At 37.8% G+C, this 26,054-nt stretch overlaps 1 protein-coding gene across 1 annotated transcript in view; it reads right to left on the bottom strand.

The window, feature by feature from the left end:
• Positions 1-2,876: 2,876 nt before the first annotated feature.
• The window catches only part of si:dkey-112m2.1 (transmembrane protein 132C), a 158,431-nt gene continuing 135,253 nt past the window's right edge, over positions 2,877-26,054 (bottom strand). The window contains exons 5-9 of the mRNA XM_053339453.1: positions 21,004-21,147; positions 13,768-13,976; positions 10,403-10,712; positions 4,522-4,713; positions 2,877-3,959 (exon numbers count right to left, since the gene is read on the bottom strand). Coding sequence (XP_053195428.1) covers positions 2,877-3,959; positions 4,522-4,713; positions 10,403-10,712; positions 13,768-13,976; positions 21,004-21,147 — 1,938 coding nt within the window. The remainder of the gene's footprint in view (positions 3,960-4,521; positions 4,714-10,402; positions 10,713-13,767; positions 13,977-21,003; positions 21,148-26,054) is intronic.

Here is a 26,054-nt window from a genome sequence, read left to right as displayed (position 1 = left end):
ACTACAGATGGACACCGAGAAAGGAGTCGACAAAAGTTGACAAAAAAGGCAAGTTAGCAGTAGTCTGCAGGAGTAAAGAGGGGCATAAGGGCAATTGTGGACCCTGCTGGAGGAAACAAGCTGTGGCACTTTATCTACAGAGAGAGAGAGAATAGAGAACCATCTGTGCAACAGTCTTCAGGGTAACAAGAAGACATAGTCAGGGAAATGGCAGAAGGGCCACGGGCTTACTAACAATAAGTTGACAGAAGCTGACAGAATTGTCCTGGGTCACTAACACTCTCAGCTTTAACTAGATCTTTCAGTTATTGGACAGAAACACCACTTTCAATTAACGCAGAGTACCACCAGTGTTTCAGTTTTTAATCATTGATAGGAAGATGTAGTTGTTTGCAGATTGATTTATTGTTTGACCAGTACTGAATCTTTGTAGACACACAGTGTTTAATAGGAATGTTGCACAGGTTTTTTATTACAAAGAAAAATAAATGCTGCTCTACCAAAGCTGACTGTTAAACAGAATGCGCTCCTTTTTTGTGTTAAAAAAAGAAATGTATAAAATCTTTGAGCTTTACTAGTAACCTGGAAACATATCCAGTCCATAGGTCCTTGGGTTTACTTTAATTATGGTGCAAATTATATGTGAGTAGATTCATAGGTACAGTAAATGGGCAAGATAAATTGCATAGGAAATGCCACATTAACATGTAATAAGACTGAACTAAGTAATCTCTAATTAGTTTGCCCTTTGAGAAAGGGGAGCATGTCTGTGATCCTGTGGAAAAAGACTAATTGTCTGAGAGGGTTTCAGGGCTGTGGTACATGGCCTAGATCCTTTTAAAAAGTAGATTATGATACAAAAACCATATTCAGAGATATTATTACATGGTGCTTAATGCAGATGATAGGAATGTCCTTACACTTAGTGGATACAGCATTGCTTTTTAATAGTTATTCATTTGTCCTCCTATACTTAGGTAGTTGTCTCTTTCTAACTCAAAGCCTCTTTTAATCCCTAGATGCTCATGAATTATCATTTTAGTATCTGTGATGACAACTACGGCTGTGACGATAACTGATATCACAATACCATCACAGCCCTAATGACAACTTCTTTTACTTAAACCCTTCTTAAGTACAAACTTGAGTGAACTTTTGTAACAAATGTGTATGACACTTTCCTCTGCTCTTAGGTTTTGCTTTTTATCTCATTCAAATGACAATCAAAATTGTAAATCAATGCCTGTATCCTCAAGTATGGTTTAAAAAACAAATGATAAAAAATTATACAATTTGCCCTTTTTTCTTTTCCAATAAATACTAAACACTTGCGTATTAGGTAGAGAAACATGAATATCTGAATGTGCTAGCTTGTTTAGAACGGTGGATGATTGTCACAAGATTACTTATCTTTCCTGCTTCGGCTGGCAGCTGCAATGACTGTCAACAACAATAGGCACTTCATTTTGACATTTGATGAAACCACTGTCTGTGTACTCACATAAACCAGTCTGATAAGTCAAACTAGACAGACTGGGGATTGAATATAACAGTCAGACCAATGAATCACACAGCAGCATATTGGAGAAGAATCACCTTCAGTTTTAATTAGTCCAGCAGCCAATTTAAAACAGAGATAGAAAAGGATGGACTTGACTAATACTGACATATGACAAAAGGTGTAAACAAGTCAGATTTCACAGTCCATGATCATTCGTTCATTCACTGTCATGAGTCTTTTTTTTCTGAGATCCAAAATGTCATATACAGTAGTTTAAGAAATGAAGTGAGTTTACAGATCTCCACCTAATTCAGGTCACACAAACTGTAAACTGGACAGACTTTTGTGGAACATTATAAATGAAAGGGTTGAGTCATATAGTATTCATGTGATTGTCTATTGATACTCTTGATGGTTATCAGTATTTTTGTGTTGAGCAATATCAGACTGTTTGGATTTAAAGTAGTGTAAAAAGTCTACTTTATGTAAAGTATGCAACTGAATCACAGGGGGTATAAATAATTATATAAATAATATTAACATAAGGAGGGAAAATGGGGCTAACAAATCTTTGAAAACTAATATCAACTTACTGAAACCAACCCAAAACTCACCTCCACAAAGAATGAATGCCATCATACTAAACTGACATGTCTCCAGAGGTATTAGTATTCATTATCTATACACTTTCATTTCAGCTACCAGACCAAATGCAAACGCCTCCTCTTTAATAACATCATGCATGGATCTGGTTTCTGGAGACAAAATAAAACAAAACATAACCAAACAGCACCTTACAAAATGTTACTATACATATGATACCGCCAAATCAAACTCTGCATTTATATACGTACAATACAAAATTGCTTTCAGCTCTTCTCTCTTAGAATCTATAATTGCTGACTTGCGGTACAGGGCATACAGCAACTATATATAAAAAAAGCGACAAAGCGCGAAGGGTACAACAAATACAACATTAAAACGTGATGGTTTAAAAAGAAACATAACATATAAACATAAAACAAAATACATGGTGCATAGAATAGAAAACTGATCCTCAATTAAAGACATAGAACATACATTTAAGTTAAGCAACAATATCAAGTTCACTTGTCCCCCTTTATAACTATGCGGTGGTGTCATGGCAAATCATTTCTCGAAGTTCCTTCCTCAACCATTTTTGAGTCCTGTCATGAAAACAATAGAGACTGAATGCATTATCCGGTTGTTATGGTGAGGTGCAGTTTAATAACAGCCCGAGTCTGTTTCCTGCACCCTTTATTCTTTTCCTCTTTCATTGCCTCCCTCCAACCCTCCTTATTCTGAAGGCATTCGGGTGAGTTTCTCTTTAGTTTTTGAAAATACCCCGTACTCCCTATGCAATGTTCTTAATTGCATTCTCATTCAGCTTGTCCATGTAGTTCCTAAGATCCTTTGAGTCCCCAAGCTCAATGTCCGGACATACCCATTTTATCTCGCTGGTTTGCACTAGTGCTAATGGGCTGAGAACAGGACATCCATTACTGGACTTGACATTAGAAAAGGTGGTGAACTTCACCCTCTTCCTCTTGGTGGTTGGTGAGTTAAGTGACTCATTCTTGTGATCCCTCCCACTTGAGCTACATCCACCAACACCAGTGTTACCACGCTGGAGGCCTCCATTTAATAGTTGACTACCTTCCTCAAGCGTACCTCCCAGCTCGTCCTGCTGCTGTTGCTGCAGACACAGGCCCTCCTCTTGGCCTAGCCAAACCCAGTCGTGGGCATGGGGCATTGCCTCTGGGGCCTCCATGGACAGGTGCTTGGTGCGGTACTTATATGCGTAAGAGATGCAGTTAATGAGAAAAACCAGGATAGCCAGGCAGAAGACTCCCAGCAGGGCATACATACCAATTTCCAGGTCTGTCAGGCCTCGTCGTGATGGTAACAAGTCCTCATCAGTGCTGCGGCTCCGAGGCAGCTCAGCCTGGTCTGGATATTCAGAGAATTCGTTTGGGACCCTTGCCCCGCTGTCCGCTGACAGACGACCCCCATTAGGCCTCACTGGGACATGCCCCCTGATGGTAGTGGCTCCACGGTTGATTAACCCGGTTTCCATGTCCGAGATAGATCCACCGTAATAAGGAGGATCGGGCCGTGTTCTCCTGTCTCCTGCTTGCCTGTATTGGTCCTCTGGCTGACCAAACCGTACCTGTATGTTTGCCATTCCAGTAGCTAAGACAGTGCGCCGTTTTCCCTTCTGGCACACCTCTGATGGGCTCATTTCAACACGCACAAGCAAACCTTGACCCTCTCCCTTGGAAACTATGATGGGCCACTTCCATGATGCACTGCGCTGCACCGACACCACCTGCTCATCCAAAGATGTGGCTGACAGAATAAAATGGGCAGGGTTGTAGTTGTCTAGGGGAGTCATGGAGCCATCACTGAACTGGAGCCAAGCACTGATGAGGGACTCCTAAGAAAATAGATACACAGACAAACAGAAATCAGCATACAGCGGAAGTAACCCAGTATGCTAACAACCCTGAAAATAACTCCAAAAACAGTTTCTGCCCATTTCCTCCTAATGCATAAAATGACTGGAAAATAAAACAGAGGAACATGATACAGCCAAAAGTGAGCCTTAATTACAGTATAAAGGAGACAATTTTGTAGAGTGGATATGAGACTATTCTCTTGAAAGCCAAATATTCTTTTCTCTCCAAGGGAAGAGACAGTAGCCTTCTTCCATTTGAAATTATAATTACAGGAATAACAGAGCTGTTCAGTGGTTGTATATGCAAATCAAAGAGATGACTTTACTATATCAAGACTGAATTAATTACAAAAAGAAAAATTACAATGAATATCATAGACTCCATAATAACCCTGATCCAACTCTGAACTTATTAGCCAAACACAATGCACAGCAATGTTTTCATACATTAAAAAAAACACTTTCTCTCCTCTCATAGGAGTTTAAAGAATGATTCATATTCAAAAATGGTGCAAGATATATTGATGTTTTGGACTTGTACCTGCTTGAGCGATTCAATGACTTCCTGTGTGGTTGCAGTGGCCACAATGGCCCTGTTGCTTCCCGGGCTGAGCTGCAGGGACAGAGAGAGTCCAGATACCAACTGCACCCCCAGCTCTGTCACACTCACTTTATCATCCACCACCCTGATGCTCCTCTCAGCCAGGACCAATGCCGTCAAAGGGGACAGCACCTGCAACACACACAAACACTTGCTACTCACGGTAGTTCATGAAGATCCAATATGACATTGTTATTGCATATGAAGAGGAAGAGGTAATTTGCTGGTGGCTGCTGTTGACAATGATGTCACTGTAAATGACAAGATGTCCAAGCCTGGAGCCCTGTAAGACAGAGCCTGAACTCTAAAGAGAGTTTTGTCCAGAAAGGCCTTTTTAGTACTTTTCATTTAGTCACACTCACTTGGTTCCAGTGGTTGGCAAAATATAATAAACTTTTATCAAAACAGATGGTGTCGCACAAATAACTCCAAACAGCTTCAATGGAGTGCCCCCTTATAGTTGAGTACTGTAAAATGTCTTAAAGAAAACACAAAAATACATTTGCTTTCTGGCATGTATCACTTTATAACTAATCTTGTTTGGGCACTGAGTAAAAAGAATTGTATGTAAATGAAACAAAAACTAAAAAAAAGAAAGAAAAACTTTCTGTCTTCTGCATGCTCAACTCTATTATTAAGCAGATAAACCAGATACAGCAACAATGTGATTATATTGTATATACAAACACAAAATATGATCTAGAAAAGCTCCTTAACACGCAGGCAAACATATTGTCGTCACCCTACTAACACATTCTCTACATCAGTGAAATGCCAGAGGTGAGGAGAAGCATGTAAATAGTTCTGATATTGTTATGAGATGAGAATCCCTCCCATCGTCTCCAATTAGGGCTCCAGTTTCTCCTGCCGCCGCCCCCGCACGGCCACAGTTACCAGCCATAATGAACTGTCAACACCAATCACTGCCTCATTTGCACAGACTCCTTTCTCTGCTTTCTTTCCTCTGGTTTACGTCTTTTCATTTTCCATTTCACTCCATCTGACACCTTTGCATGATAAACACAGCTAAAATCAGCATGTAATAAAAAGATAGGCAATATGTTATAACCCTACCTCCTAGTTGAGGGCAAAGGTTAAAAGGGCAGACTAATGGTGATTATGAAGCTGATATATTAACACCAAACTGAAGTTGTTCTTGTACACATCAACAGAAAGCAAAATAACAAAATGTTGTTCAACCGAAAACTTTGTGCTCCCAACTTGTTAAAAATGGTTTATATGCAAAATCACTGGTTGAAATAACACTATGTCAGATTCTGGCTGCAAACAGTTAGCAGTTAAAGTTGGGCCAAAGGGTATTCTGAAACTACCACCATCATACTTGCTTCATCTCCACCTTTGGATGTTTTGATTCGTATCATTAAGTGAAGAAATACTACCTTCTATTAAAATCAAATCAAACTGAAATAAAAGATGCTGCTGTTCATGCTTTACTAAGTAGGAATGTAAGCTATAGAAATGCAAACAAGCAAAGACATTCCATCTTTCTCTTCTAAAGAGGCCAGGATGTGTAATCTATAAACCCTCATGCAGAAGTCTCTACAAGATGCCAGGAGTGTTTTTTTGTATCCTCAGAGATCAACACTTTCCTCAGCCTAGCCCTGACTACACACTAACAATGTCCAGACTTTCTACTGCCCTCCTCTAAGAGATGTCAAGGCTCCTTTGTTTGATTTTGTGCAAGTAGTCAGATCCATTCTGCTCCCCTTTATCAGATTCCTTTGTCCAATTTTCAGAGACGTCATTTCCCTCCTCCATCCTATTGCAAAGATTGCAGGTCCATCCTTTGGCCTAAATCCATAGTTGTGAGATCCACCCACAAACTTCCACATCAAGTCCCTTCCTCACACCAGTTTCTCAGTTTACAAGTTGCTTCTTTCCACCCTTAGGGGGCAATTAGGGTGCCCTTCCAGGCTTCTCCTTTTATTCAAAGCTGTCCAAGTCTTGTCTTGTATGACTTCTGTCCAAATCTCAGAGGGCTCTCACTACCTGACCCCAGAAAATTCCATTTACTCCTGGATCTACTTGGGTGCAACAGTCTTACATAAAGTTGAGAGTTTCCCAGACCATGTCTATATGATTCTTCATTCTGACACTTTAACAAAGGTTAATAGCTAAATGTGTTTTCCTTTCCAGTCTATTGTCAGAACGAGGATGCTTGAAAGGATTAATTTCTTACTCCCGATATGCCATTGAACTTGCAGCACAGTATATTACTGATGGAATTTCCAATTTTATGTTCACTGTGATACACTATAATACCTCCAATAGCCTTTTGAAATTATTGGCTTCGATTTAAATTTCAAATCCAAGTCCTCAATCATAGTTTTTAACAGTTGGATCGAAATTTAAAACTCTTAATACAATATGTAGTTATGGCCTGAAGAAACCCTGACATATATTAGCACAATTTTTGTTGGATGATTGACAGTGAGTAAGGAAAAAAGAGATTGAGGACTCTTTCCTTATTCTTTTTTTTTTTTTAAATGACGTAACTCTTAACTTCACATTATCCTTTTCACAGTGTCTATACTTGCTCATTTGTGTGCCTTCTGGGTTTGACTTTGGCAGCATTTCTCATGAATGCAATGCTGTTCGGCAGCCAACTCTCATCACACATGAACTCACAATAAGTAAGCAGTAGACTGTTGGAATCCGTTCGCAGTTTGTACTGCATAAACACTCAAGACTAAGATAACACTGAAAAAGATAAAAAGTTATAATGACAGTATAGAATACACCTACAGTAAAGGAATAACAACCACTGAATGCAATTGGCAAGTAGAAAGATACTGGACATTCAATTTATTTGCTTTGGAAAATGTTACATATAAAAATACCATCCAGGTCTTATGAGATGTTGACTGTATTGTATTTTCCTAATGGGTTCCCATATAACAAAAAATACTTAATATATTATAACACATAAGAAAATACAAAACCATCATCATTTCTGCTTTGCTGATTATTGTAGTGAGATCCTGGCTTGCACATATTTTGCTGGAAAACCAATCTATACCAGTATTGATATTGCTGTATGTTTTAATTGTGTGGTTGAGTTGCTAAGAAAGGGTGGAATGTAGCTGTAGGTGAGTAAAGGTCACAGGAAATAGCATTATTTAAATGAGTTTGTACCAAAATGAGGTAACAGCCACTCAAACACGTAACACCAGTGCTTCATTGAGCTGATTTCATGCTTTGCTTTGTACGTGTTTACATGATTTCTTGGATTAAACCCAAAAGCTTTGTCTTAAATCAAGAACATGTTTTCATTCAGAATGATTTAACCTTTCCACATCTCGCCTGAGCCCCACACCAAAGACTAGAAAACATAAATGACATTTTGAATACAAGTTGTTAATTAAATAGTTGAAACATTAACTCGCAAATCATGACTGCATTCAGTGGGAGAATTAACCTTTATATTCTGTTACATAATTAGCATTTTAAGGGGGATATATGCTTACTTATTATAGGTAATTGCAATTATAATTCACTAAGGAGGAGATAAAGCTGCACTTTTGATAGTGGTCCAAAGCATATCAGAAACTTTTTTACTCATTTTTATAGAGACATGCAATAACATAACACTCAAGTTAAAATCTGATGTACCTTTACAGAACCTCCTTGGTTAATGCAGCGATTATACAGTGATTTGCAACTTATTATCCAGTGTGCTTACGCTGTCATTTTTTTCTCAAAATGCAAAATCAATCTTTTTTTTCTTGTGGATATAGGCCAATAAAATAATGTAATCCAATACAAAACCACAAACTACAGCCTCAAAATTACCTTATTCTATGGCTTAAAAATTTACTCAGTCAAATGCTTTCTGAACCATGAAAACTGATCATAAGATTTTTTTGTCCAGATCTGCTGTTTAACACTACATTACTTTGCTCATTATTCTGTGAATTTGATCCCCTTCTCAATAGTGTAATCATGCACATAGTACATGAATTGGCATTAACTGATTGTCACAGTCAGGACCAGATCCATATCTGGTGGTCAAGCTGCAGCATGTGAGGTTTTCCCAAATGTGTGTACCATATGTGGTTTCACTGGTGTTTGTGTTTCCAGTGTATCTATTTAAGCTACAGTTTAAAATATGACTGAAAGAGCCCTACACACCTCATACCTCTATAGATAATTCTGCCTGATGATAAAGTTGAAATAAAATGAGCACAAATGGCTGCACAAACATGATTATTTTTTTCTATTTTCCATTTCATCAAAATGAAACTTAATGCAAAGTGATCTCACACCTCTTCTGTCACTTTAAACCAATTTAAACCATGTCCTGCCAAACAGTGAAGCAGCACTCTATCACACACAATCTCTCCTGCAGTGCACACTCTCCAGCTGATAAATAAAGAGAGAAGAATTATGATTCTAGTCCACTGTTTCAATAGTGTGTTGTTCCATGTTGTGCTATCTTGTAAATGCCAGATTGATGTTGATTTACACTCAGAGCAGGCACTTGTGTCATCCTAAGTAAGAACCTGGTGGCAATATTAGATAAATAGGTGTTTGAGCGTGTGTGTGTGTGTGTGTGTGTGTGTGTGTGTGTGTGTGTGTGTGTGTGTGTGTGTGTGTGTGTGTGTGTATGTGTGAAGGAAAGACAGTGAGGAGACCACAGAGGTTCAAGCTTTTATTAGACGTGCCATGGAGGCATGTTGCTCTGTCAACGCATGATAGGCTTAAGTGTTTGTGCCATGCTGCAATCAGTGTAGTTGTTTTGTGCATCTCCTACCCTTTCCACTGCCAAACCAGTTCTGTTTTAATACACATTCTCTATTGCTCCCCACCAACTTCCTTCTTTGTATTTTTGTCTAGTTTTACTGTCGACACATTAACTATTTAATATATTAATATTGTTAGAGCATTTTTCTGGTCTCTTCGTCCCTCAACAATAACCTGAAAAGGCGCAGACTCTGTTTTTTTTTTATGAAGTTCTGACTGATATGTTTGCAAAGAACTGTCCATTTAGGTATCAAGCAGACATAGAGAAACATTAGCATTCATTTAGAGTCATGTTTCTGGCTGGCTTTTAAACTTTGTCTACCTGCTGTTTGGTGCTGTGTAAATGTAGATTTTGCCAGAACTGAAAACAGATCCTTGTGGATGCAGGACAACAAGGTTGATGAGAGTGAAATTTGCAGTTTGCAAGACCAAAACGATGAGCTAAAACCAGCTAAAATATACCATTGTTGGTATATTAAAATATTGATTTGTGGAGCTTTAAATCCTTTCACTCTGCTCTCTGTTCATTTAACATCATGGTGTAACTATTTCTCAGCAGTACAAAGCTACATACATTTGTTTGTGACTTTCCTGAAAACTGTCTCCAGCCTCTGAATGAGGACTAATTCAGCAATGTAAATCTGGCTGTTTTCCCAGTTCAAAAAGAAACTGAACCAATCAGTTTTATGGGGGCAATGGGGACATCATCATCTGCCAGTGTCAGACAGACGACTGATGAATGAAAAACTGCAACAAAAATGGCCTTGTTGAGATGCAGTTGTGCAGGTGATTTTAAGTCACAAAAATAACTACTTTTAAATCAGCATATTTCTTTGATTGACATGACAAGCTACCACAACTTCTGTGCTGACTGGAAATTGTGCTAACAGGACAGATATGTCAGTCACAACTGATTGGTTGGCCCAAACTACTGTATACCTGTGTCCCAAACAGAAAACGGCTAACATGAGCATGATGTCAGAATGAATAATGAAGTTTTTTGAATTGTAATGCAGTCTAATTATGAAATGAATAAAAACACACAAAATGCACATACCTGTAGTTTGGTGGTTCCAGCACTCTGTCCTATTATGATTTGGCCTTCCAGCAGCTGGGCAACCTTTGGGTCCTGCACCCTCAGAAAATCTTTGACCAGCTGTGTCACCTCCACCTGCCAGTCACTACCCAGAAGGAAGTTCTGCTGGCCTAGTCTGTCGTCCTCCGCAGCACCTCTAACTTCTCCGTTATCTGCCACAAAGTGTGTGAGGACACGCAGGCTGGTGCTCTGATACTGGGCCACACAAGCGTTGTCTGTTCTTTGCTCTGCTGCATCACCATTGCTCCTGTCATCAGTGACCCTCTCATACCTAAAGCAATAGGGAAAGAGGAGCAGATTAGCAATGGGAAGAAAGCATGGATAATTTACTTATGTGAGGAGTAGATAGCACAAGTATACTTAGGTCTGTGGGAAATACTACCAAGGTCTTTTTAGAGAAATCCTCTCGAGAAAAAAGATACCTTGAAGGTGAACACCTGCATAATTCAACTTTTTCCAATCATAATTCAATGTAATGCACTTTTTTTTCTTATCACCTTTAATGCCCATAAAGGCTAAACCCTCTGATGTATTTACTGCAGTCAAAGCCTCCATTGTCTGTTCTACTGCAGCTTTTCCCAACCCCCTGAAAGTCACAGGCTTCCAGTGTTTTCAAAAATCCATTAAAAACAGCTTGCAGAGACAAACTGCTGCCTTGCTTGCTTTCTCATTTTCTTTAAAAGGGCAAATGACATTTTACTGTATGTCTGCCATTTATTTGGCCTAAGGCATTCACTTTGCAGATATAGCCATCTCAGTAGATATGTATTGTAAAAAATGAACGTTTGCAAACCCAGGTACGAGATTTTGTGAAACATTTGTTCCTTTCGGTTCCTCCCGTTTAAGTCTACATAATTTATATAAAGCCCTTTGTTATATTAACAGATCCACATTAGAATGGAGACAAGGGAAGACAGGTAGCAGAGGAACGAAAGAGAAAACAATCTATTATCATGAAAAAATGGGGAAATGGTGGGAAGCATTACGAAAGAGGGCTAGTGTTTACATGACAAGACATCCAAACATTTAGATAAAGTATTTTCTTTAAGAGGAAAAAATACATTCTTAAAGGCTAAATTAATGTGTGGCACCCATGACATAACTTCTACTGGTTTACAACTTCTACTGTTGTAACATTAAAATGTTTTCTGAAACACTAAATTATGATATAATTGGGTGCATTAAAGGGCATATTTGATATTTTTCTTCTTTACTGTTCTGTATTTTCCGAGCAGTCTGTCATACATCTTGATTCATTTGGATTCACTTTAGTTCCCAAAAGTTGCAGGATTCCAATACTTTCCCAAAACACATTAAAAGAGCTTGTAGACAACAAACTGCCCTGGTTTATATAATACATCATACTAAAAAATAATGTGTTGTATTTGTTCTTCTCGAGGCTGAGCTGTGGGAGCTGCAATGACGGGTAAAATGTGGCTTTGGGACATGGATCTGCTCCATAGAGTCAACCATATTGATGCTGAAGAGAAACATTGCTATTGCTATTAGGTGCATATATAACTCTTATCCCTCCACTCCTCATCTTACATCACTCTCTATCACTGGATATAGGTTTGTTGTCATGTTGTTTTCTCTCTCTCTCTCTCTCTCTCTCTCTGCAAGTTATACTCTCTATATTTCTCCCATCAATTTCTAACTTGACTTTCCTGTAATCTATTTTTCAACTCTCTCACTCTCACCTTTCATTCTCTTACTCTTTTTTCGAGCTCTGCCTGCATCTGTCTCTGTCTAACAGTCAGGTGGCTGAGGGGGGGAGTGACAGTGACAGTTTCCATTAGGTTTAATGAGGCATGACTGGTCAGGCAGAAAAACGGGCTGACAGGTTAACATGCTGTGGCCCAATGGTTTGGCTTAGTTCCTAACCTCCCTTCACCATTCCCTCCCTGTCCCTTATTCCACATCAGTGAAGAGACGACAATCTAAACCAAGGTGACATTTGTGGCTGGCAACAGAAACATGAGGTCAGGTCATGTTTTCAGCTGTGAGTGACAGGTCAGCCAAGGTGTCTGGAGTGCAATGAGGTGGCTCATGCGTTTATGTGCATGTGAATGAGTAGCGGCATGCACACACTGATAAAAACCAATGCCAAGAAAACATAATCAATTATACAGTCTTTGTTTTATTTTTGTGTATGTTTTCCCCCCTACAAATACACTTCACATGCACTCTTCATGCAGTGATGTACTTAACAGGCATGACTGATATGATCAAGCAAGGAAAACAGGGGGTATTTGTGTTAGAGTGCCCCCCTGTGGGGTGTATGTTAATAGAAATGACACTGGAATAACTATCCCTAACCCTCTATGCAGGTGTTCCATGTATATGATATGTTATACATATGGTTATATTTAAAACATATGCTGTTCATACTAATTGGCGTTGAGCCCACTAAAAATAACCATGGACATGGTGCATATGCAAAAGAGCAGATGAAGAATTACATCTTGAGCGTATTACAGTAGACACATGGTGGAAACATGAAGGTTAAATGTCAGTAGTTTCCCTTGAAATATAATTTCACAGCACACAAACTAAAATTTAATTCCCAGCAATATTTACATTCAGCATATTGAGTTCACCACCAACAAAGAGGGTGCATGTGTCAACCACTTCATCATGTAATTACTGTTTTCATGTCATGGTATTACTTGTGCATGAATCTAATATCCTGTCTCTGATGCATGTGGTTAACACTGGCGCACATGGAACAGTTTAATTCCTTTTGTATTACAGACACACTTGTGTTTCAGTGCTTTATGTCCTCACCATGGTTATTGCCTGTATGATCACAGTAAATAATAATTATATTAGCTATTATGAAATGCTAATTTTTCATTGTGCTTCACTGATCATCTATTTCAGTTTTAATAGGGTTATTTCTATTTTAATCAGTATTATTCATATTAGAAAAAATGTAAATATTTTTATTAGAATTGTCTTGAACAACTCACATTGTGCCACACAGATCATCGTGCATTGTCACTTTCCAGCCTCAGGAATTTTGTTGACACTCTGTAACAATTATTACGTATTCTTATTCAGTATAACTGCCTATTGGGAGACAATTCCAGTTCAGTTACAGCAGTAACAGATTTAATCAAATTAATCTCTTTTACTCTTCAATCTAAATGGTAAGTAGTAACAGTAACAGTAACAATTGATTCTGCTAAAGAACTAGTTTGTATGGTGCAACCGGTTTTAATTTAAAGATGTATAAATCTCCACTTAATAAACATTTAAATTATAACTAAGTTTGGATGGCAAATAGCTGGAGTTACAGGCTCCTGATTATAAACAGGCCTTACCTTCTGCTTCCAGTAGTAACAGGGACCCTCCAGCCCTTGATCTGGCTGAGCTCAGGGTCAGCCACGTCGATGAGCAAGGGCAGACGGGGCATCCATACACTCATCTCCAGCTGAGCACTCAGGAAACTGTAGGTGAAGTTGAGCATCACCCTGCTCTTTCCTCTTGTCTCTTTTCCATTGACATAAACATAGTCACATCTATCTGACATCTGGGGAAAAAGAGACAGACACGAAGAGACAAAGAAAGAATTTGGTGTTGATGACTAAGTATTTAAATTCTTTATAAGATGTCAAATAAAATAAATGTTTCTATATTTTATCATGGATGCTATTCCTTTGAGGAGGATTATCTTAGGATCTTTTGTCCAGTTGGAAGTTTTTCAGTCAACAGCCTCTCCTCAGATGCTGGAGGGTGGAAAGATTTGGCATTGCTTCAACATCTCAAGTGTCAGGTCTGCTCAGTTGCCGGTGTGTGTGTGTGTGTGTGTGTGTGTGTGTGTGTGTGCGTATGTGTGTGTGTGTGTGTGTGTGTGTGTGTGTGTGTGTGTGCGTGCAGTATAATATGTGCAAAACTAATATGACTTTGGTCCAACTTAACAGATGGAGCTGAGAAAATACACAAACCTGTTTTATCCAAACAGAGAACAAAACACTAGCTCAAGCTGAACTATGATTCGCTGAATAAAGCACAACTCCAATCAGTAACTAAGTTTCCTCAGATGTAACTCCAACACAGGAAAATAATACAGCACGGACATAAAAAAATGTCTGTCATTATCTTCAAAACGCCAGAATCTCCTCATCAAACTTTTTCCCCCTCCGTTCCTCATGCAGTCTGAGGACAAAATCTATTAAACAATCTGTCATTGAATTTTGTTTGTAATCACATACTTTTCCATTCATTTCAATCTCAAATACCATCACAAGCTTGATTGGCACAACTGGTAATTTTAGTTTATGGCCACAATACTGACAATTGCTTCCTTATAACGAACCAGTCACAAGAAGACTGTCATCTGTCTCCACTTCTTTGCATAAAACTTGGCAGCTTTATTCTCAAATGATGTCAGACCAGCCCATATCTCCGAGGAACCAAACTGACAGCTTGGTATCTGTCAGCTCTCTCCTCCTCTTCCTCTCCCACTCTTTCACTCTATATCTCAGTCTATTACAGTATTGCTGTACCTCCTACATGTTCTGTCTTCCTATAGTGAGAACAGGTTGTGCCTCAGAAAGATTGATTCCTAGGCTAAGGTTTAATATTTCAAGTGGATTTTTATATTCAAATGATCAGTTTCATAAATGAAATGATGGTTCATAATCAGGCCATCTGTGGAATGTGACAAAAAACCAATATTCATAATCCAATCCAAGTGTACAACATCAGTACTACAGGAATATTATGTAGCATAGCATTACAGTATGAGTGGATCACTTAAACTTAAAGGATAGGTTCACAAATAGTCAGATGCCAAAGCCAACACTGACATTAAACTTTTTTTCTGTAATCATTCTCTTTATTTCCCGTCTAAAATAATTAAATCAATTCTGTGTTTTTCAAAGTTACAGTCTTTTTAGTGCCAAATTCCTTGTTTTGGTTTCCTCCTGCTGTAGCTGAACAGGAAAACACTGTACACACTGAAGATTTGTGGAAAGACTGTGACTAGATATCCACTAATTCAGACAGCTGAAGACTCATATACTGTAATCTTAAATACATTGTTAAATGTAAAATTTGTGCTTAAAATGAGAACTAAAATAAGGAAGGATTTTGTCCTTCATCACTTCCATTGTAAGTGGATTTGAAGATCTACTAGTCAGTATGAACAGGGGAATGATTACAGTGAGAAAAACTTTGAACTTTGAAAATTATGAACCAACCCTTTAAAGTGCGAGTAGTTATGGTAGTAGTGAACATCACCAAACTAGGTTTGCTTGATTAAAAACTGAAAACATGAAACAAGAGCTGAAATTAGTCAATTACTAGATAGTAATTTATTTTAAAAAATGATTCTTAAATTTGGACTGATGATCACACAAAACCAGACATTTGAAGATGTCACCTTGAGATTGCAAAATTATAATTGCACTTTTTAGATTAACAGAATAATAGATTAATTGTAAAATCAACCTTTGGCTGCAGCCCTACATGATTTATATAAAACTGATACAGGCATTGGAGAAGAGAGAAATGCATATACTCATATCTGTAATCATACTTTAGTGCTTATTATAGCTGGCACATGACTAAAACGTATTTGAAAGTGTAGCCTAACTGAAGAGAAATCTCTTTTTAAATCTAGAGCACGTCCCTTTAGGGAAATCCAAACAGTCACTTCACTTGTGCGACAAAGTGTATGATAAAAGTGTTACATTTTTCATTATGTTAGGTGTACATGTATAAATGGATTGAATAATAATAAACATATTGTTTCTTCATTTGAAGAAATGCAGCTGTCTGCTATAGTTGGTGCTAAACAGTTAATGTGTGTGGTGTGATGAATTGATGATAATGGATTACATATGTAAATTAGTCTGTTTGTGAGGTGTGTGCTCATTGAAAAATTAGGTTGCAGGAACACATGAGTTAATTTGCAAAAACAGCTTTGGTACCTAAACTGATAAGTATCAGTTTTGAATGGCTTTATCTGTTTTTTCAAATTAACTTTTACACACACACACACACACACACACACACACACACACACACACACACACACACACACACACACACAATCTCAAAGGGCATGCATCTTTGATAATCTCCTGATTTGATTCAATTCTGATTCTTGGTGTCCCATTCAATTCAGAATAGATTCAAAATTGTCGATTAAAAACTGATTCTTAATTGAATGAATAGAAAATATGGTCGTTTCCTCCATTATACTGTGTGCCAAACCATTCAGTAGTGTTTACCAGTGAATGGTTTGGTTATACCACCGAAATACAACATGAATCATAATTGACACTTAAGATGAATGATCTGCAGCCTTTCCATTTAAAAATATCAGTATACTTGCATCCATTAATTCATTAATTCATTTGAAAGCATCTTACAGTCTCCTGCCTGTATGAGAAAAAACAAAATGAGGGGATGATGGAGTGCTCCTCTGTGTTGTTATTGACGTCATGTCTCCAGCAGTGGAGAGCAGCTTCTCTGAAAAGCCATTGCTGTTCAAGGTGTTGAGCGGATGCAGTGTTTTTTAGGAGAAACAGACTGAAGATTGAGTTATTTTCTCCTCAGAGTTGGTTTAAGTTGTTTAATGGTACTTCTGGGGTGTCTGAATGATGGTATAGAAAGTTACAATATAGCTCACATTTATCTGGAAAAAGTAATTACTTAGTCATTAAATGCTTGCACCTGCTGCCTTTTTTTTGAAGGTGAACCAAAAAATAACAAGTGTGTGTGTGTGTATAGACGGCCCTTGCCCTTCAGGTTGTCTACCACATTTTTCTTCAAAACAACATCATGGTATTAACTAACATTTAGATAATTGATTTTTGACATTTGTGAATCAATGCAGAATCGTAGAAGATAGAAGAGAGAATTGAGATTCTTATATAAATAGATTTTTTCATCCACTCCCTTACACACGCCACACACACACCATCCACTAATGTGCAGGGTTTCTAAAGGCAACCATCCAGAGAGTAAGCTAAAATAATCCACTTCACTCCTCATTGAGTTTCTTGAGCCTCACCTCTATTTTTGTTCCTTTTTTTCACTTTGTTCTCTCTCTCTCTCTCTCTCTCTCTCTCTCTCTCTCTCTCTCTTTCTCTCTCTCTCTCTCTCTCTTTCTTTATCTCTCTCTCCGTCTTTCTATCTCTATGTCTCTCTTTGTCACTCAAATGCTTAAATCAGTTTATTTCATATCTCCAACTTACAGTCTGCGGTTTTGTTTCTACATTCTCAATCCATCTATACCTTTGGTAATGAAAGATATTGGAGATGATAATGATAAAGATTCAATTGAGATATCTGGAAGGTGACATCTTCTTTGCTGCTTCAAAAATGTAGCACTTGACTGCTTTCTATATTTCTGTTATCACCAATGAATGTGTCATGAAACCACAAACAAATCAATGTCACGTCTCCATGGAAACAATCCATTGTGTTGCCGTTGTTAATCATGTCGGCTTGGAATTTATTCAGAATGACATGCACAAACACAGATAAGGAGACCACAAAATTCAAAATGTGGCATGAGTTTATGCCTGAACTGATACCTGATTAAAAACTGATGAAGGGTTCCTGTCAATTACATAGTACTGTGTTGGACAGTTTTCCAGAGTTGTATGTATTAAAGTTTAGCTTTAATTCAAGGCACCAAGAATAAGGGATATTTTTCTTAGATGATGCTCACTTACTAATCTGTGAAGTATTTCCTGGTGTGAGGTTCAGTGGTTTATATATCAACAAGATCAAAATCTGTTCTTGTTTTGATTCTGTTTGCTACATTTTACTAGTGTCTCCAGTATATCACCCTTTTTAGAAATGAAGACCTTGAAGAGGATGAGTTGGAATCCCGAGTGTTCAAGGTTGTTTTTAGATTAAATAAATGTAATAACCCTATCCCTATCATTCTTTTTTACTCATTAGTCTGGAATATTTCAACTAAATATTTGTTTTACCTTGTCACAAAACATTGTCATGACAAAAAGAGTCTCTACTATGTGCCTTAGGCTGCATTCACACTAACTCATTCGGCATTGGGTTAACGCTGTGGGAATGGGGACCAACAGAAAAAGGCAGCTGCAATCAGGCAAGAAATGGAACCAGACTCAACTTTTGCTGAAACACAGCCCAACATTATGCTGTATTGGCCAGTCACATACATGCAAGCACACATTCTTGGTGGATTACTTTGTACTTTCTTATTTGAATCCCATAATTTTACCTTCTGACCATCGTGACAAAAGATAAAACAGCTGCCACCTGTCTGAGTTTTACAAATCACTGCGTAGAGTCCTGATTTCTTAATCTTAACTCCAACAATGACTTCATTGTCTCACCAGTACCTCAAACAACACCATTGTGGCCCTGTGCCTGATATTGCTGGACTGCCTGATTTGGTTTGAATTCAGCCTTATAAACCTGATAAAGAGTAGAGTAGGCAAATATCATAGAAAAAAAACCAAACATTGAAAGCATGTACTTTGACCAAGTTCTATAATTTAAAAAGCTGATAGATTGAGAACTGCAACTAATGAGCATTTTAATTATTTATTTATTTTAATCAAGGAGTCTCTTGAGATTAATGATATCTTTACAAGATAGCTCATGACAAACTGTAATTGTAAGAGAGCTATGGCTGAAATAGCAGTCATTATTCATGTAAGTCTTTGATTAGGCTCAGATTATAGTATATTATTTTCTTGATTAGTTGATTAATTGTTTTGTAAGCATATTGCTGCCATGTCAGATAAGGATAAAAGCATCAGTATCATGTTATAACGTGAAAAAATCTACCTCATACATTTTATGTGAGTCTCATGTTATCTTAAATTTGAATATGTTTGAAAACATAACACAAAACACATTTAATGCTTAAATCTACAATAAATATGGAAATAATGGTGCAGCATGCTTTGAAAATTAGTGAGTTGCTGTTCATGTACAACACATACAAGTTGTAGTGGTGGGATAAATTTAAGAATGGGTAATGTCATCATGGTACCCTCCTCAGAGGACAAGGACTCTCAAAGCTTCAGTGAAACAGTGAGGGAAGATGGAGATGCTTCCTAATCAAACATTGTTTTATTTCAAGTTTCCTTTGAAAGTAGGGTGGAGAGAGGAGGGGTACCACTTACGGTTCCAAAACCAGACTGGTGGGCAGGGGAGTACGCTGCCGAGGTCAGCGTCACAATGTGTGGTACTACTTCAGTGGATAATTAAACCCTTTGAGAGATCTGCCTCTTCTTTTCTCTCTGATTTGCATGTATGATACACAGAAACTCTCTGTCTACACACACACAAAAAACACTCAATATAACTTGCATCACTAGTATTCGGTTCCTCTCGCACACACACACTGTTTATTTTTCTCTTCTCTCACTTCAGTTTTCCTCACTTCCTTCAGCCTATTACAATGGGGACATGTTGAAGGACAGATATTAAAGTCTATGCTAAACTTACTGGATAACACAAGTGGTTTTGTAATTTGTAGATTTATCAACAAATCTTCTATACATAACATTCCCCAGAGCTTTCAATAAGGATTTAGATTAATTGCCCACCTTTCAGAGAGCCAATGAAAATCAATTTACAGAGTTTTGAAACTTGATTGAGATAGGAAATCAATCAGTGAACATTTCCTCACCTTTTTGTTTTGTCAGAGTTGTATTATTGCTATTTGGAAATTAAGTTGCAAGCCCATATTTTGGTGTTAGCTTTCAAAAAACTTCATTTCTAATGCAATAAATAACACACTGTGTATGTGATACAATAACATTATTATAACATTATTGAAGGCACATCAAATTTGTGGAAAATTATAGTTATTGATATATAGATAATGGTTTTGCACCAGCATGCTACACCCCATGAGAAACCATAACTATAAACAGTAAAATGTGTCTGAAATGGTTCCTAGTTGCTGTTGTCTTGAATTCCTGGTAGGCACCACCTACCAGGGAGAAAGTGAGACCAAATACTGTAGATGTCAGGTTACATGATGATCAATAACAAGCAAGGTCTATATAGTTTATGTTTTCTGTCTTTCACTCTTTTTAAATTTCTTTTATAGCTATATTGTTTGAACTGTTATTTTATATGGGCTCAGTCTCCATGCATATTTTCAGTGTTTCACGCTGTACAACAAAGTTTCAATTAATTAAGGTAATATGTTAACCTGCAGGATTTCCTCTGGTTCTTCTGAGACACGTCATTGCCCACGGTATGGACCAAACATTATTGCTATTATATTTTCTTTAATGATTGTGTATCTGCTGAAGAAGCTCTGCATAACCAGGCACTGGCAGCACATACTGCACACCTGCAAACAGTTTTAAGCACAACTGCATAGAATAATGTTGCATCTGGAAGCATGTTCAGTAAAGGCAGCATTTCCTCAGGTGATTGCTAATTGTTGCTAATTTTTTTATTCTTATCTTATCTTATTATCTGCTTTGGTTCATTCTGCTCACCCACCCACACAGCACTATAAAGACGGCCATGAAGTAAGGCAACAAAGACAGATTAGAAATTTAAAAGAAAAAAACATGTGGCCGACTAACCTTGATAACCTGTTCATCTGTTGACTTGCATTCCACTGACTCAGTTACATCAGAAACCGCTCCGTCTGTTCCTACTGTGACCACCTTCACAGGCACAGCGATCGTACGCCCAGTGAGGACAGCCGTGTTGAGGATCTCTGTGTCCTGCAAAGGAAATTAGAAAGATACAAATTAGTGTTGCTCTTACAAGGCTAGTGACTGTCAGGACTAACAACTAGAACCTGACTTTTACTGCAATTTTGAAGCAGATACCAATTTGACCAACATAAGCCAACATCAGCTAGTATTGGCTGACTTCTGCTAACAACTATCTGATAAGAACATTTTTTAATTTACCAATGTAATAATTATATTAAAAGATTACTCCAATGTTTGGGCTTGTTTGCTTTCTTATATGAGATAAATGCCAATTTCATGTCAGTACTATACATTCAGACTGGTCAAGGACTTGTTATTGGAACCATGGCTAAATAACTAATGTCCACCAAAAGAGGAACAATGTACCTTCCAACAGCATGTTTTCATTATCTGCATGTGTTAAATACACACCCTAACACACACACCCTAATACACACCCTAAATGTGTAAATTAGACACCTGTGGAGATCACAGTTGGCATCATTTAATTGAACAATGTCAGCTCTTTCCCACTGCTTTCTGTGTTTATGCTACAATGAACTAAACATATCCCAGAGCTGCCTCCCAACGCACAGAGATGAAATACATATATATAATGTCCTCATATAACTTCTTGGAAGAAAACCAAAAAAAAGAATTCTGTTATTTTAAAATGATGCTTAAACATAAACATTGGCAAGAAGTTGCAGTATGAGCAATACATTTGTTGGAAAGACTGTAGCACTAAAACTTCTACTGGAGTTCACATAAATACAGCATAGTTTTAGTTTAGTTTTTCAAAGTAGCACTGACAGCTGAGGGGGAGGCTGTTTTGTAATATTGGACATATACCACTTAAAGCCTAAACCTATTATGTTCTCAAGCTGGACTAAAAAAAACATTTAAGAAAAGTGTTGGTCCAGTATATAAGGTTAAAGATCAGACAAATATAAGAAGTATGTAAATACTATAATAAGCATAGTAACATAATGTACATAAAAATGTTTCCATGCTTACAGAAGTGGTCAAAAGCCTGGCTGCTGATGTTTTTATAGACTCACAAACTGCATTTAAAATGTAATTTATTTGAAGGCCACATCCTCTGTAGTTGTTGACTATAATCACCATCTGAGGCTGTTATATCATGTCTCCCACTGGAATGTGTTCAAGTAGTCCAACATAATGACAAGAAGCCATGAGCAGTCATATTTACTGCCACAGGTATTATACAAAAAGCACATAAGTGTTCTGTGTATCTCACAGTCTGAGACTGAGCACAGTATTGGGGCTGCGAGTAACAATTTTTAAAATTTCCATTAAGTTGTTTTCGCTATTAATCTGTGATACAAAAAAATGTATTCATCACAAATTTCACATTTCTTGTTTTGTCTGACTGACTGACAAAATATATCCAAAGTATAGTACAGTGATATGTGACAGTGAGAGATCTCTGAGAGAGAAATATGTGAAGTCTTTACAGTTTCACATATTTTTTTACAATTACTAGATGATCAACATTTTCTGTTGATTGATCAATTGATTAAAGGACTAATTGTTTGATCACTATGAAATTGACCATGAAATGAAGTTATTACATATCAGCTCTTAAAAGAACCATCCCAGCACATTTACCTCCATTGTAATAAATTCAGTTCAATATTCAATCAATTAACTACAAAACCCTGAACAATATAATACAGTGACCTTTATAACATGACATTAGATTAACATAACCAGTGTTTGTTATGCATATTGTTTTTGCACATTTAACATAAGCTAAACACTGCAGGTGTGTCAGAGGTGCGAACTTCACCTGCTGTGCACAAAACAATGAATTCTTCACCCATTTAACATATAGATAGCCAAAATAGTATACATATTCAATAGGCCAAGGTTCTGGACTGGGAACAACATTTCTCCACAACCTTAACTTAACTACTGATTTGGAGTGACACCTCAGCTGTCATCATTCAGCCACCTGCTAGTATAACCACACTTATCAAGGTTGATATCAGATGTAGGAGGTCCGGTTGATTAAATGAAATGGCTTATTGAAGACTGAATTCTCATTTGCAATGGAACAGTGGCCATATGAATCCTCAAGCATAATAACTGCAAAATCCATTTTCAGTGATGAATACAACAAGAACTCACCAATGAACACGTACAACAGTGCCCCTTGCCATTACACAATTTTCTGTAAATGTTTAAGAACTTACACAAGGAGTATGAGAAATGCTTTTCAGATACATGCAGTAACTCTCAAGTGTGTTAGCTGAAATATCACCCTTTAATTCACACCTACTTGACCTTTTAATGTAGTGGAAATTTGGTAAGTGGACCTCTGAGACTTTTATTTGAGTACAAGTACTCCTGCAATATAGTCTTAACCTACATCAATGACTGATTTATAGTGAAGTGGGATCACGCTATAGCCATTTGAGTCTTTTTTACAGCTATTCCCAGGAACTCAATTCAAGTGAAAGTAAAACAACTGTGACAATAATACTTTATGTCAAATTGCAGTCATTCCAGAGATATCACACCCTACACTAGAGAGTGGAAGGCCTTACAGAGGAGGAGGAAGAAGATAATGAGATCAATTAAGACAACGCCTGGTAATCCTTGAGCTCTCAGCGTGTTTGCTGTACTGAGGATTTGCTTTAATAGTGGATCCTGCTCATCACAGCTTAGTTTCAATAAAAGACTACTAAGAGGCCTAAACCTCTCTGAAAGTCAAAGGAAAACTGGTCTCCAGACGGCTCTTTGTTCATCGAAACTGGTGCCTCTCTAGTTGCTTTGTCTCTTTACCCTAATGCTCCTTTTCAGAAAAATAAAAAACCAGAGAAAATAATTATTTAAAGCTCAAATGTAGATGTATGAATTGTAAGCCTATATTAATAAGAGGTCTCCTTGCCTCCTTTCCTTCTCTCTCAAACATCATAGTTTTCTGTTAACTGATAGTTCTCTCTGACAATGGTTATTTCATCCAGCCTGTCTATAGTCTACACTTATTTTTATTTTCTATTATTATTATTTATTTTATTGCACACACATACAACTATATATATAAAAATCCAGAAAATGTCAGGTGTCAGGAGATGTTCTCAACTTAAGGAGAAAAACAACAAACAAAAAAACAAAAACAATCAGTAAACAACAATCCAAAATAAAAAGAATATGGGGGAAAGAAGAAGAAAAAATAATAAGAAAAAAAGGGGCAGGGGGACGACTTGGACACAGAGCTGGAATGAATGAGAGAAGGTTTATTGACTGGACTCTCAGGGAGTAAAGGTGGATAGAGCATGAGGATGAGTCTGTCAGCAGGCGAAGGCAGTGGGTCAGAGGGAAGCTGGTTGCTGGCGAATCAGGGCAGGACAGGAATGAAGACAGGGATGTAAGCGTGCCTGAATGAAGCTAGCTTGAAAGCTAGTGGACAGGTCAACAGGGTGACTGGTCGGCAGGCAGAGAGGTGAGCAGGAAAACAGGCAGGCATGCAGTGATCCTGTGGCACAGGGAGTCAAGGGTGGTTCAGCGAAGAAAAACAACATGAGACTAAGCTTTGAATTCACAAAACGTGGCCTCGGACGTGATCTGCCACAATAATACTGAGGCAACACACATATCAGATCATGGTCAAATGGTGACATTTCATAGACTTATATTAATTTCCTGGATACTTACTCTAACTATAACCACTTGGCCTAACCCCAATCCTTACCCTAACCTTAATCACTGACCCCTCAACAGAGGATGTAGCTTTTGTCCCTAAAAGTATCCTAACCAGTGCAGTGTAACCACACACACACAGACAGACAGACAGACAGACAGACAGACAGGGGAGCACAGGAGAAAGGGAAACGAGAAACACTAGGGGATAAAGTGGAGGCATGGCCATGACCGTGACAGAAACAGGGCTCTCTCCTTTCTTATTCAAAGCAAGATCTGTGAGAGAAGGCTGAAAGAAACCTGAGCGGTGTCCTGACACAGCATTGTTATTACCTGTCCACCATGCCTTTAGTTGAGGCATATATTCAGGATCTTCTCAAAATAAACATTGCCATCCAGTTCTGGGCTTTTCTGAGCTGAGGTTTCCAGGGAAATGTTTCATCTTGAACTTCACCTTTTTAAACTGTCTTGGTAGATCCCAAGCTTTGCTAGCATATTATTCACATATTTGAAATGGCTGTCACCACTTTATCCCAGATCTTTTTCAAAGTGTCTGTTAATTTGTTTGATCTGCCGCAAGCAAAACAAAATCTGTCTCTGAAAGTTATGAAGAGGCAGGTGGTGCTCCAGCAAAAGTCAACTATTTAGTTTTATTCTCTAGGTGGTGCAAAATCAGTTTAGCTGCTACACATCTAATGCATATCAAGTGTTCATAATGATGCCACCTAAACTTGTGGGTGTATGAAATGAATATGTGTGTTGGGAGTTTAGAAAAATTAAGGCAAATGTACCGTCCCTCCCTCTCTTAACCTGACTTTGGAGAGAAGGAGACAACAGATTCCTCACAAACTAGATTCAAATGAAACATTGTATGTCATAAAGCCAACACTCACCATCTGAGACTTTCAAATCAACGCTCATCCCCATTCCTCAGTGAACAATGAACACATTTGCTCATAATTATATAATAAAGACAGAATGTACAATCTCTGGTGCCAAGTATAAAAAGTGTGGTGTGTGTGTGTGTGTGTGTGTGTGTGTGTGTGTGTGTGTGTGTGTGTGTGTTCTCTGTATCTACGTGTGATGAAAAGTGTCTGTATTCACTTCATGATCCATTACCACTGGAACAACACTCTGAAAATAGAGGTCTTAATGAACTAGAATCACATGTATTATGGGGGGTTTATGCTACAAAGAATTGAATTTTGAATGAGCCCAGATGATACAAACACAACATTCTCTTGACTGAAATTAAGTGATATTTA

Source organism: Scomber japonicus, chromosome 19 (assembly GCF_027409825.1).
Source record: "Scomber japonicus isolate fScoJap1 chromosome 19, fScoJap1.pri, whole genome shotgun sequence".
Classification (NCBI taxonomy): Eukaryota; Metazoa; Chordata; class Actinopteri; order Scombriformes; family Scombridae; genus Scomber; species Scomber japonicus.
This window is presented reverse-complemented; position numbering and strand designations above follow the sequence as displayed.